At 37.7% G+C, this 14,167-nt stretch overlaps 1 protein-coding gene across 1 annotated transcript; it reads right to left on the reverse strand.

Moving 5' to 3' along the window:
• Positions 1–374: 374 nt before the first annotated feature.
• LOC129352359 (uncharacterized protein C6orf132 homolog) lies at positions 375–13,424 on the reverse strand. The gene is made up of 5 exons (XM_055021325.1): positions 13,144–13,424; positions 9,810–9,904; positions 4,962–5,052; positions 1,961–3,974; positions 375–1,863 (listed from the first exon to the last, which is right to left on the reverse strand). The coding sequence occupies exons 1-5, from the start codon at positions 13,217–13,219 to the stop codon at positions 1,767–1,769; spliced, it is 2,373 nt and encodes a 790-aa protein (XP_054877300.1). The 5' UTR covers positions 13,220–13,424; the 3' UTR covers positions 375–1,766.
• Positions 13,425–14,167: the final 743 nt, after the last annotated feature.

A 14,167-nucleotide genomic window follows, 5' to 3' on the forward strand; every position in this document is an offset into this window, starting at 1 on the left:
AAGACAGATATGTGAAAAACCTGAGCTGCCCTGCTTCCTCCCTATTATCATATAGCCCTTTGCAGAAGTTTATCTCTGTCAGAAATAACTAATCAAAGCCAGGAAGAAGGTCTTGGTGTTTCCAGGAGAGTCATTATTATAATACAATGACTTTTTAACATAATTGGTAAAACATCTTAGTTTTGATTTTTCTCTTTGCTTATGACAACCTTTCAGGCTTGTATCTGTAATTTAAGCAATGAAAGCCCTGTTAAGAGCTGTTTATCCAAAATGAATTGAAACAAATATATTGAAAAATATTTACCAGTATATATCAATTCAGTAGATTATATTGTTAAATATTCCCAAACAGAACAAAAACAATAAAAACAAAGAAATGTTCATAAATGTTTATAATTTACACAGACATCTACTTCAAGCTTACTATGTACAGTGGTAGTTGTGTAAATGTAACCATCTCAATAATTAATTATAGGATAACTATAGTTAGCACAATATTTTTAAAATCAATAAATATAAAAACTACATGCAACTGGTTACCTAAGTTGACAGTCTGCTTTGTTCTGGAGGACTTATGTACATGTAACAGAGGATGGACAGAATGGTTACAGTGTGTGTAATTCCAGCTTATACACTTAATTTATACAACATAATTTACATCCAATATTTGAGAGAACAACAGAATTTTTTATCAACTATATAATTTACATAAATATAGACAATAACCCATATACATTTTCATTAAAAAAAAAAACAGTTTACGGCTTTTCCTGCCAGATACCAATTGTTTTGATTAGTCGGGTTTAAATTGGACTGATTTATTATAACGCATAAAAGACAAAACATACTGCAGGTTCTTGATATTATATTATATTATCACCTACATTTAAAATATTATACCCATGTAGGTACCGCATCACATTTTCTCAAACTTTACTTGATGTGGATTAAGTGTGAATAGTGCATTAAAGCCAATGTTTTTGGTCATTTACTTAAAAGAAACAGGAAAATGTTTTTTTATTAACAATCAATTAGAGCCAATCAAAGAAAATTTGTGCATCTCTAAATGAAACATAGGATTAAACACACAAAACACATTGCATTTAAAATATCCACATTACTATGAGACTTTCAGAAAGAAAACATTGCATTTTAAAAATGGAACAATCATCTTGACAGCATGAACTTCCTAATTAATAAAGAAAGCACTTGTAACTTCATAGCTAACTGAAAAATTGCACAAATTACTGCTAAAGTAAAATCACATGACTTAGGTCCTAGATACACGACACTGGATGCTTTTTAAACTGAGATTTTCTTTCTCAGTTTCTAAAAATAAAAATCTGAACCAACACCTCATTCCAAGCAAAAGAGATGTAATACCTGTGCTGCACCCATAGATGATGATGGACAACATTAAAATGTAAGAGAAAATCCTGAGCACGGCTGAAGCAGTACTTGGGTAATTGTGACATCTGCCAGCAATATTTCATGTTCAATGAAAACAGTCAGATGTACAAAAACCCAGAAAAACTGCTCAATTGTTGGTGAGATTTCTGACATAAACAGTCTGGATCGGCATGTTCAAAGGGGACTTTGGTGTCAGGTTTTTTTTTTTAATATGTATTTTCTCATTTTCACCAAAACTCAGTTTTGTGCAGTATCAGGTGTTGCAGACACAGGGAGAAATCTCACAGAATATCCATGTCAGGGCCTTGGCATATGCTACTTTATATACAGCTGGTTTGTTCTTCATTCAAAGACCTTTAAGAATCCTCTTTACTTGCAAGAGTTATGGGCTGTTTAGTTCCAGGCCTGATGGTGAAAGTCATCCCATACTGGTGTCTTGAACGTATCCCATTTCTGTGGAGAAGAAAACGTGATGAGTGATTGCAGTGATTAAAAGCTGGATTTGCCTACAAAGATATGATCTCCCTGTAGGTAGCCCTGATGTACTCACTTGGTGGGACTCTTCACTTGTGTACTCTGGTATTTTTTCAAAACTTTGGTCTCCAACTCTTTCATGTTAAAAGATGCTGGTTTGTTGCTGGGGGGAGGTGGGTTTTTGGTCCCCTGTTTAGGTTGTGGCACTGCTGGCACCTTGTTGTCTTCATCAGAAAAGCCAGTACTCCAGTCATCAGAATTGTGCTCTGAGTCATTAACTGGGGCCATTTTTTGGTCCATTACCAACATCTTTTTCTGTAAAATACTGAGGAGGGTGGCCTGGTTTTGTGAAAGATTGGATGGTGCTTGAGTGGAGGCTGGATTGGATTTAGTCTGGACTGGTGGCTTTGGTTTGACTTGTATGTCAGAAGGCGGGAGCTTTGGAGGTGAAGGGGCTGGAGCTTGAGCTTTGGCTGGGGTTTTAGCTGGTGCTGGAGCTGGAGTTTGAGTTGGGGCAGCAGCTTGAGCTGGGGTCTGAGCCATCACTTGAGCTGGGGCAGGAGACGGGGCTTGAGCTGAAGCTTTAGGTGGTGTTGGTGCTTTTTCTGTGGGGGGATTGGGTGGACAAATGGAGGGGGGATGCTCTGGTATTTGATCAAAGTCACCAAACTCTGGTGGTGGAGGCAGCAACGGTACATTTATATTCTGTTTAGGAGTATCATTTTGTAAGTCATGAGATTTTAATTGCTTTTCTTCTGCTCTTTGCTTTTGCTCAGTCTGGTTGCTTACAGCTGGAGATGAGAGTGCTGTGAATTTACTCAAAACTGGACCAGTTGAGAGTTTCTGGTCTTTGGCCAGTGCAGTCGAACTCATGGGTGTTTCTGTAGCCTGAATCGTTGTTTTAGTTTCTGCAGGCCTAAGAGTTGCACTCTCCTGCAGACTATTTTGACTTGGTTGAACTGAAGACGTTGATGTTGGAATGACAGTGACGGAATTAGGACTTGGTTCATTTCTCCTGGTGCTGCTTTCGCGGGACAAAGATTGAGTATTTTTATTTTTCTCTCTTTCCTTAGCGGCCTTCAGGAGGGCGAACGGCGAGGTTGAAGAGTGTTTGGGTTCGTTAGCCTTCAGGCTGTCCAGCTTACGATCCAATAGAGGGCTGAAACTGCGGCTTTGACCTGGAGATACTTCCAGTGTGCTCTTGGACTCTGAATTGATCTGGACATTAGTCGTTCTATGCAATGGTGAAGGCTGGAGGGGTTTCGTTATCTCTGACTGAGGTGGGACAGTGCCTGCTTTAGTCTCTGTTGGAGACTTTGTTTTAATCTCTATCTTTGCTTCTGTTTTAGGTACTTTGGGAACTTCAGGTAATTCAGATTGTTTAATTTCTAAATCCCCCTTGGGTTGTTGTACAGGTTTGGGCTCTGGTTTCGGTAGCTGAGGAGCTTGAGAGACTTTTCCATCCACCTTCATCACAGCAGGAGCAGAGTTAGCTCCTGCTGTGATCTGCTGCTGTGTTGCCGTCTGATTATCCTTCTCATTCGAAAATACTGTGGGCTTTGGAGGATTGTACACCTTTGCGTTGTTCTGGGAACTGAAGGTGGACAATGTGGAGGAGGGCACTTGGGGAGGGTTTGCTGGGGGCTCAGCAGTGGACACCGAAGACGATCTGATAGGTTTCGGAGGTGGAACCTTATGACTCTTCAGGTGCTTTTCAGTAGGTGGTTGCGGAGGGGCGAATTTTGGACGTTCTGGTACTTGGGTTGGCGGTGGAACAGAGACAGGTGCTTCTGACCCAGGTGCAGGAGAACAGTTAGATGGCGGTTTTGGAGGCGCCATTGGTGGTGGTTTCAAAAGGGACAAATCTTTCTCCACCACAGATGGTGGTTTTGGAGCAGGCATGGATGGAGGCTGGAGGGCCACAGGATCTAAGCTGTTTAGGTCACCCATGAAGTCTGGTGGAGGAGGGATGAAATTCACAGGAGGGGGTGGAGGGGCCACTGAGGGAGGAGGAGGAGGAACAAAGATCTTCTCTTCAATGTGGCCTGGGACGGATACAACAGAACCATTGGAGGAATGATCTCCAGCACCTGTAAAAGACAAGAAATAAGAGCAAAGACCACAGGCTTTTATTCTCAAAGCAATTTCCTTCCATTGTGTTTGAAGATGTGTAGATAAAGATGGTGGTGTAAAATGTTACTTATGTGAAGTCTGAAAACATAAAACAATATCCCAAACTTTGAACATGCAATCAAACACTGTTCAGTCAATCCACTAAAAATGGGATTGACAATTTCAAACCTGCCAAGAAATGGTAGGTCACCTGATTAATGCTCTTTCTGGGATGGGAAATGCCTAGAGGTATGTACGAGGCAATCCTGGAAGAAAACCTTGTAGAAGCAAGGTTGAAACTACAGTGAATGTTGGCTATTCAGTAATATAATGACCCTAAATATTCAGCCAAAACTACAATAAACAGTTTAGACATAGGCATGTTCATGTGTCTGACTATTTTTCAAAAGAATTTGCAATGATTTTAGTCTTTAGATTCGAGAGGCTGGCAGACATACCTCAAAAGACCCGAAGCCGCAATTGCAACAAAAACATTTCTATGAAGTAATGAGAGCTGGAGACAGATATTTATTTGTAAAGCAAATTACTTTATGTTGGTCTATCAATAAAAATATTTATTTTTTGTGGTTTTGCACAACTTTGTAAGGTTTAAAAAAAAATATGCAAAAATATAAAAATCTGAGATACATTTCACATTGGCATGCTGAAAACGTAAATTTTATTTTGAATTTCTAAACCGGAAAATAGTCTGAAAGGTAGAAAAACACTCCCCTTGTGTAAATTTGTTCTCCATCTTTTGTGGACTTTTTCAAGAGAGGTATTGAGCAACTTCCTGGATAAACATTTACATGACATGGATGTTTTCTTTATTCTTATCCCTGTGATCCATCACCTGAGTCTAACTAGAGGAGCCACAAATTAACTTGCTTTAGCAATGACTAAAAAAAGGCACTATTTACTAGTTTCAACCTTAAGTTCATAGAAGGTATTATTTAGATGCTCACCTGTCCCATTGACTATTGGGCCATTGGCAGGGGGAAGTTCAGGGACTGTCGGAGTTGGGACGGCACGTCCTTGGAAGGTTTCAAATGAGAACTGCAACAAAAAAAATCCAATCACAAGATTATTGAATTTACTGTCATAAGAAGCAGACACAGCACAAGAACAGAAGTCTTAAGTGTAGAAGCCGTACATTCTGTTCTGCAGGCAAATTTTTCTTTACTTGTTTGTTGGCAAGTCTTCGCTGTTAAAGGTGAACAAACCAGTTTTTAACTATTACGTGGCCTGAGTGTTGCAGCATTGAAAATTCGATGCATTAATGGCATAAGCACCATAAAATTGTCAACCATGTGATTTTTATGAGCTTTCACACATTGCATAGCATCCAACAAATTTTTGTTTTGCATTTTTTGCGGGGAATACCACACTCCCTAGTGCAAAAATGCATGGCCTTTTCTTACAGGATTGTCATAATGTAATCATAGGTGGATAGTTTCACATTCTTTGCTTATGAGGAACATTGGCTGAATCAGAGGATCCACCTATAATTCATAACACTGCCTGTTGTCAAAGAATGCCTGGTGAGTTAGGAAGCTCACAGATGCGTGTGTGTTTGTGTGTATGAGTTAGGTGGAAAAAAAACTGATGCAGAGAGGGGCGATGCTCACATCACGGAACCAAAACCACCAAAAACAAACACAGACTGTGTTGACACAATAGAGATCCTCGAGATCTAATGCTACAAATCTCTCCAGCGTCACTTGGCATGTTTTTTTTGTTTGTTTGTTTTTTTTTTTTTTTTTCACTGTGTCTTGGTGAAAGTTATCTCCTTGCCGATTGCAAAAACATTTTATATGAAGTTTTGCTTGTATGGATTAGATGTGAAAAGGTTTGGGTCGGTTATCATTTTACCAAGATCTTAAACAGTTAAAGTTTCAAAACTGCAAACGTTTTTTTGTTATACTGCTTAAAGTCAGAAATGGGTAGCTGCATCGACAATAATCTCCCATGAGTTGTGGCCTCATTGTCAGATGATTGAAATATGGCAACAAACAAGAATGACAAGAATTTCCTAACAAACGAGAATGACAAATTTAGAGTTTTAGAATTTTTTTCAATTGCAAAAACATGAGCACTTAAGTATCCATCCTAAAGTACCAAGTCCTGCCACTAAATTCAGCTTTCCAGTTTAGTGGAAAGCTGAATTTGGAAAACAATAATCTACCTTTTATAATCAATCAATCAATCAAAAGTGCAGGAGTGATCAATGTCAAACATGAGTAACATGCTCATTGCCCCAGGTCCCACCTATTGCTGTGGACTGCTGTTCAGCAGGCTGAAAGAGGGTGAACACGCTTTTCTCTCTCTGTTTCACTCCATAAGACTGGTTCAAATGTGTTCTTTGTCATTTGCACAAAAAAAAAATGTATGCAACCCAGAAGGCAGGAATTGAGGTTATTATTCAGGCTTAAATTTTCTTTCTTCTTGATCACTGTAATGCATGTTTCACATCAACAAAAAGACTCCGGAATCACTCCCTTCAGCACAAAAACTCAAGCAATCAACATAATTACTGTGTGAATGTGTTTGAATTGACTGACCACATATTTTAGAATATATTTTAAAGCCCTCTCTAACTTTTAGCGTCCATCTCCTTTGAAAAAAACCTAAAATTATTTGCAAACCTGGCAGATTAAGGTTCAAAGTATTTTTTATTTTATTTATTTGAGCCACATGTTTCCTCAAACTACAAACTTTGGATTGGCTTGAAAAGGCTCCCAGTTTGAATCTGGGAGTTAGAGATTAAAGTCACAGAAAGGAGGGCTTGAAACCGCAAACATTTGGAGCTGAAGATAAAATATTAAAATACCAAAGGAAACATGCAAAAATCTGGTCAGCAAATTCAAGATGGATTTGATTGCTGGAATGCAAATAAATGTTTTCCCTGATTTCTGAGAGGGATACACATTTTTTTTTACATTCTATATTTTAAATAAAGTGTAAATAATAATGAAAAAAATGTATCTTTCAAAATTTAAACATCTTCTAGATGGCTTTATTATTTTTTTTTTAGAGACACCCATCTCATTTCCTGTCAGAAAGAAGCTTCTTCGGTCTAAAAATATTGTTGACACGATGATGTCAGGGGATATGAGTAATTCTGGTCTTCACAGTATATTACACAATCATTAAAGTTAAATACTCCAATACTTTGGTCCTCAAGTAAAAAATCTTCTCTTAGTCCCGAGAAGCGGCAGCAACACTCGATGAGATCATTTTTTCAGACGATTGCAGCTCAGCTGTAGACGAGCTTCGTTTGTTTTTACTTTACCTCGAAACTCTTGAAACATTTGAAAAGTGACTACATATTTTTATTAAGATACATTTTATTTAAAGTCCTCTTTTAAATTAATGACTTAGTTTTTAATTGACTTATTCATTGGATTTTGATTCACATGCTTTCTTTTTTTAAAGCAGTTTGTCATTTTTATCCATTAAAATGCTAAATTAGTGAGATACTCTCACTAAGGTAGCAGTGTTTTAAATTTAGGATTGAAAATCTATTAGCAGCACGTCTGTTGTAAATCTAAGTAACCAATTAATATCATCTTGTTTCACTCATATTAAAAAGTGAATGAGCAAAAACATGTCCTCATATTCAATAGAGTAAGAGTTTGGAAATTACAACTAAGTTTAGATTTTTGTTTTGTTTTGTTTTTGCTCTGTATTTTTTAAAAATTAATTTAATAAATAACATTATTAATCAACTTTTAAGTTATGCTTTAGTGGGAACATTTGTTGCATTACTATTTTAAACATAATAAAATGCAAAATTAGACAATTTTTTGAATGTCTCTTTTTTTCAGTTCAATGGTGTATAAGCCGTCTGGTCCCCTGCATGTGAAAATTAATCCATCTATCAATGCAGTGAAAGACATTTTACATCTTCTTAATAGCACACCCTGCATTACTCTCTCTTTGCTAATAATCCCTCTCACACAGGCGATCTTCAAAGATCATAAAGCGAGTCTGGTCATCGGAGGGTGTGTCCGATCCAGTTTGATTTAGTTTCCTCGCTCGGTGCTCGATGAGTCACTCTCAGCTGTCGCAGCGCTCAGAGCTGACCTGCCCATGTGCTGCAGGGTGTGTCACCTTCACATGCCTGAGGAACACTCCCAAACAAAAGGGCGAGGTGTGTGAACCGAGTGCTGATGAGTTCTTCATTTTCTCCATTACGAGATAATAGGAGGCCTGTCAGTCATACGTGCCGCTAATGTATACGTAATTGAGATTAATGTCTCTGAGATTCCTAAAAATATGCACTCTTGTGCATAAGTGGATGAGTCTGTCCTCCGCTACGATATGACGGGATGGCTAAACTTGCTAAACAATAACAATAAACAAAAGAAGCCCTTAGAGATCCTGTAGTTACGTTATGATGTTGCCAAGTCAGACAAGTTTTTAGCATTTTTTTTTTATTACAAAATATTATTAACAACTCAGTACTTTAAAGTACAATCTGACAACCAATTAGTAACTTTATATAAATGTAACAAAATATAAGGCAAATTGAATAAATTGCATGAATTCATCTACCTTTTTGTTTTTCAGTAAAGTCAATTATTAAATATTCATTTTATTCCAACTCATAATTGAAGCTACCAGTCAATCTTAAATCGGCCAAATATGTACTTTGTTACGAACAGAACAAAATGTCACGGCCAGTTTTTGTGTTTATTTTGCTATTTTGTTGTAAAAGTTATTTAACGGAGAGCAACTCTTCCCCTCATAAGACAAACGACCACAAGTCTGTCTCTGGTGACATCACACCAGGCATAGAATAACCAATTAATTTCTATAAATATATTTATAGACTCACTAATAGCCTGTCAGTCAGACAGACAGACAGACAGGAGTTGCTTGGTTAAGTTGAAGCAGTGCAACATCTTGCAAACCACACAAATATTGAAAGTGAGCAGAAGCAAAAAAAAATTTACTCATTTCGCGACGTGACAAACGCACACACTGAACCAGATGGAACTATGCAAACAGGAATGTAATTAAATTTGTCTGCTATAGTTCCTGTTTGCTTCAACTTCGGCTTTCTTGGTCATCCATCATGACTTGAGGATTATTAGTCAGACTCAAACATTTACTGCTCAAATCTTTGGAAATTAGATCAAATGACAGAGAATCTGTCAATATCTCTCAAAACTAACATTTTAATGTCGTTCAATCAGTCCAACTCAAGTCTCTTGTGATGTAATCAATTCAAATCTACTCAAAACAGATGAGCATGTTTTTTTCCCTTTGTGTAATTTAAAAAAAAATTATATTTTGTGGAAGTCAAAAGTTTGCACCAAGCTGTTTTTATTGTCAGTGTAAATTTGATTGTGAAATAAAAATACACCACGAGTATCTTTACTATTGCAGCTTTAACAATGACCATTTCTGAATAATTTCAATGCCAATTCTGAATAATGTCTTCCACAGCAAGACAAGCAGTGATCTTTATCACATCTACTTGCAATATCAACAAGGAACGTCAGTCTGCAGCTCCACTGAAAGATCATCACAGTCTCTTGTGATGTTATCAATCACAAGAGACTGATTGATTACACGGTAATCAATTACATTTAGGTTAGTTTAGATCTAAATGTTAACTGATAGAATCAAGAAACGTTTAAAAATCAAAACTCTACCAAAATTATTAAATCCACTGTTGTCAGTCTTGCACTAAAGCTTCCAAAGACAAGATAAATGTACCTAAATACAGACCAGATGTTTGAGGCTTTTTTGGATTCAGAAACAGATCATTAATGAAAAGAAATGAAGCTTCCCTAAATACTCACAGCATGATGCTTTACGGTGGGTCTGGCCCTCACATTGGCAGTCCCAGATTCGAAGATTGCAGACTCTGACTCCTCCAGCACCAGCTGAACACTGTCTGATGAGACATACACAGATTTTTGGGGGCATTAGATTAATATACTTTAGGCACTATCCACATAAATTTTCATTTAACATTTGTTAATGCTCAACCCTTCAATGTAAATAATTTGCTCACAAAGAACAAAAAGAGGGGGTAGCAGAGGAACAAGATGATGATGATGAGAAACAACATGCACCACAGTGACCTATAAGTGGCTATTAGTCAACTCAACTATCTGAGGAATCGTTTTACTTTGACAACATAATGAACGACACAGACAAGAAGCTCAGATTGTTGCTTTAAATTACATGTTGCCGCTATGGCTAAGTGAAAGTTCAGCAACAACGTATGGGAAGGGACACGGCTTGTGGTGAGACGTTAAGAAAACCGATGTCAAAGAAACCGATTCAACGCGATTTGCATCACTAAGTTGTTTTGCTTAAATGGTGTTACCTCACCAAAGTTTGCACGGCAAACACTGCAGCACTTGGGCTCGAGTTTGAGCGACGGCAGCAGTGAAATGTAAAACCAGGAATTAAAAAAAAGAAAATGTCTTCAGGTGTATTGGTTCTCACACAGAGCATTCTTCAAGAAATGAAATGTAAACAGAGAGTATGCTGCAGACAAAAACGCAGAAACATTTCCTTGTCGCATTGTTTGCCCAGTAAGTGACCGACGACAGATCCTTGTCGCTGAAAAGGCATTGAGCCTGTGCGTCCTTGCCACTCTCTGCGCTGGAACACTTTCACCAAACAACAATCAACTAAAGACACTACAAGCACAGAAAAGAGCCATGTCTCTTCTCACATTTCCGTCTGTTCTGAGACACAATGAGCACAACAGTCTGATGATTTTTCTTCTGTTCAAGACCAAAGAATATGATAAAGTCAGTGAAGAAAAAGCTGTGGAATGAAAACACTGTGGTGTTAAACCAGTCTAACCAAATGATTAGTTTCCCTATTGTGCCCCATCCTGATTTAAATACACAAATGTTCTCTCGCTCGTGTTGCACCTTTTGCACAGCAATTCATGCTGTGCTTCCTGTTCTCAGAGGCTGGACTGAGAGACTTACACTTGATCCAACGACATTTCATATGCACTGGCTTGGATTTCACTTGGTATGAAACTGTGAGCAAGTACTTAGCTGTTTTTCTTAGGAAGTGTTCATTTCATTGTTGATTGTTCCCAAATCCAGGTTAGTGATATTAGTGATGCAAATTAAAATCTTCCTTGTTTCATGCAAAAGTTTTAAACCGCTGTTTCAACATATCCTTAGCAGAACTGAACTCCATAAGGTCAAATGTGGCTTAACCAGTTTTAAGTGGGTTGAAAGTTGAGTGTCTGTTGGCTGTTAAAGTAAGATTTTATTAAACTTTAAAGTGAGTTTAAAAAGTCAAGCAAACTTTCTGATAAAACTGCTTGGTTGAAGAAGTCAAATCGTAACAACTCCATTCCTCTAGAAGGCATGAAGTCAAGAAACATCTATTGTGTTGAGCTGCCACACCTCCACCGATGATACTTTAATCCAAGAGATTTATGAAGAAAACCTTTCCTGTAATTCTTACCTAAGATTTTCGAAGTTTGCACTTAAGTAGAACACACAAAAAAAAGAAAAACTATTGGATTCACATTAAGCCCTTAGGTCACATCAAGCACAGGTATGTTTAGCATGAAAATGTTCAACGCGAAGGGGGAGGTGGCTGCAGTCAGAAATGACAGACACATTTTACAACGCAGTGGCATTTATGGATCCAATTGAGTATCAGCAAATGTTAGAAACAAACACGAGGAAAACTGGAGATGGAAATCCACTGAAATATTTCATTACTGGCTATTTAAGATTGACTAATTTGTTTTTCTGTTTATTCCAGATAAAAGTCCTTATTTAGATTGTATCTATGGTAACTTTCAAACGAATATGTCAAAACTAGAACACCGGACAGGAACCATTGGCGCTTTTTTCTATTAGTGACTATGGCTAGTTTCCCAGGGTGTCAGGAACTGATGGGGCGGCAGGAATAATCTGGAAAAATAAACTCTGAGTTATGTTATTTCAGTTATTTAATTGTATGTCCGGTGAATGGAAATATTGAGCTTCTAACTAGAAATCATCCAAAAGATTTTTCTCATTTTTCCTTAACATTTACATTTACTGTAGTTGTAATGAAAATGTAATAACAGGAATAATAATGAGATCCTCTGTTTCAAGAAAAAAAAAAATATTTTTAGTTCTTTTACCAAAACCTTTTTTTTAAACATCACCTGATTTTCTCAGTAAGTTTCACCACTTTTAAAAGTGTTACACATTTTCCTCTGGGTTTAGTTGAAACAGCTTTTTTTGTTTGTTTGTTTTCAGAAAGTTCCAGTTTTGATAGATGTCTACAAAATTCTATACAATAGTTGATAGATTAGCTATTTCTTCCACGGAACTTGCATTTTGTTTAATAAATGAATGTGCACAACTAATTTAGCAACACATTCACTTGAAGCAACTGTATTTGTTAAGGAAACTGCAAACATTGCACTTTTATCAAAAAGTACATGCAACATTTTCTGAAACGCAGTTTTAATGTTACTTGGTGTGGTCAAATAATTAGCAAAAAAGACATGTTTGAAAATATTCATTACTATATATTTATAAATATTTTAAAATTTCCTCCATTAATTTATTTTGCATGAATTAACAAAAATACAGAAACTGATTTCCATAAAGATATGTTTACTTACTTAAAGATGGAGGTAGATACATCTGAGTTATGAAAATGGGATCACAAGCGATACTTTTGGCCTTATAGGGTTCAACACACACCCTCATGTGTGGTGTGTGTTTTTGTAATTATAGCACTTATGTTCACTGACAAAGTGTTTAGCAGTAAATGGTTAAACTACAGCAACAAACTTAAGAAATTCAGTACTTCTTTCACTTTTGTTTTTTCAAAATGTATGACAATTGTTTAAAAAAATAAACATTTGAGCCATGAGGTCCATAATCTTGAATTTTGATAAAGAACTGAGGTCAGGTTTGAAGCTGGAAAGCAAACTCAGCCTGACTTTATGAATTTAACTGTGACACTACTGAAAGTATTTGTATACAACACAGTGACAGCTGTCCTTCAGGACTGGCATTCAGGCTTTACAAGCTGCAATAAAATGTGACTTCAGTGGACAGAAACTGCTCCATGTCAACATCAAGTCCAAAGGCCGTTTTAACCTCCAGTAAGTGGATCAAGAGAGTAAAGACTTGTTTTGCTCACCCCTGTCCGGAATCTTAATGTTGGTGTCATAAAGAGATTGGTTCTTCCGACCCAAAAAATGCAGCCCCTTCTTCATTGTTGACGTCGACTGATTCAATACGCAGGCAGGGGGGAAAAAAGAAGTGTTTGTTTGTTTGTTTTTTTAAAGTGGGATCACTTGGTCATGTTGAAGTAAATCCGAGCTGAAGCAAAGTCAAAGCCGGCAGCAGGTGCAGCAGGAGTGACTCTGCCTCAGGTACGCCTGTTTCTAGCAAACTTTTCAGGACATGCCAGATAAAATGGAGCAAACTCCGCCTCCTGTCCCTCTTTTGGTCCAGAGCGCCTCCCTGTTTCTGCAGCGACAGGTGAGGCCGCAGTGCGCGCATTCCAGCGCAAACCTCACCTGCGGACTAAATGGCCCGCTTTAGAGCCGCTCTCTGCCGCAGCTTTGATTGCAGGGGGATGAGTCAGTGAAACATGTTCGGTTCAAAGCAGAGCCTGGCAGAACCTGGCAGAACCAGGAAGGAGGAGGAACGTGGGTTGAATTAACCTCCGATAGGCACTGCGTTCAACATCGACTTGAAGTAAAAATTTCAAATATGAACTTGTTTTTGCTTATCAGGCAGATAGAAGGACTTCATCTGAAACGCTCTCTCTTATCTTGAGTGTAGAGTAAAGCAGCCAGTCATGTCGTAAAGTGACTCCACTCAAGTAAACAACTGAACTTTACAGCTTAGGCTCACTGATGGCTGCCAGGTTTATCATTCTGTCCTACTTATTGTGCCTTGCGTTGCGTTTTATTTAGATTTTCATGTCATATTGGTGCTGCAGAAACACCTGGCTTGTTGTGAATGACAATCTGAAAAGTGTGGCATCTGGATTCAGTTCTCCACTGTTCAAGCTTCTATCAACCTCTCACATCTGGCAAAGCATATTTGCAAAATTTCCACAATCTGTCAGACTAGGAAGATAGGGACCGTGAGCTTCCATTGTTAAGCCTTGCTACAGAGTATCAATTGGATTTACTTCTGAACTTTGACTGGGT

The sequence above is a fragment of the Poeciliopsis prolifica genome, unplaced genomic scaffold (assembly GCF_027474105.1).
Source record: "Poeciliopsis prolifica strain line A6 unplaced genomic scaffold, Auburn_PproV2 SCAFFOLD003, whole genome shotgun sequence".
NCBI lineage: Eukaryota > Metazoa > Chordata > Actinopteri > Cyprinodontiformes > Poeciliidae > Poeciliopsis > Poeciliopsis prolifica.

Coding starts and splice junctions, on each gene's coding strand:
- LOC129352359 (XM_055021325.1), bottom strand. CDS start 13,219: ATGAAGAAGGGGCTGCATTTTTTGGGTCGGAAGAACCAATCTCTTTAT. Junction 3,975..4,961: donor CCCAATAGTCAATGGGACAG/GTGAGCATCTAA, acceptor TGTCTTTTACAG/GTGCTGGAGATCATTCCTCC. Junction 1,864..1,960: donor CAAGTGAAGAGTCCCACCAA/GTGAGTACATCA, acceptor TCTTCTCCACAG/AAATGGGATACGTTCAAGAC.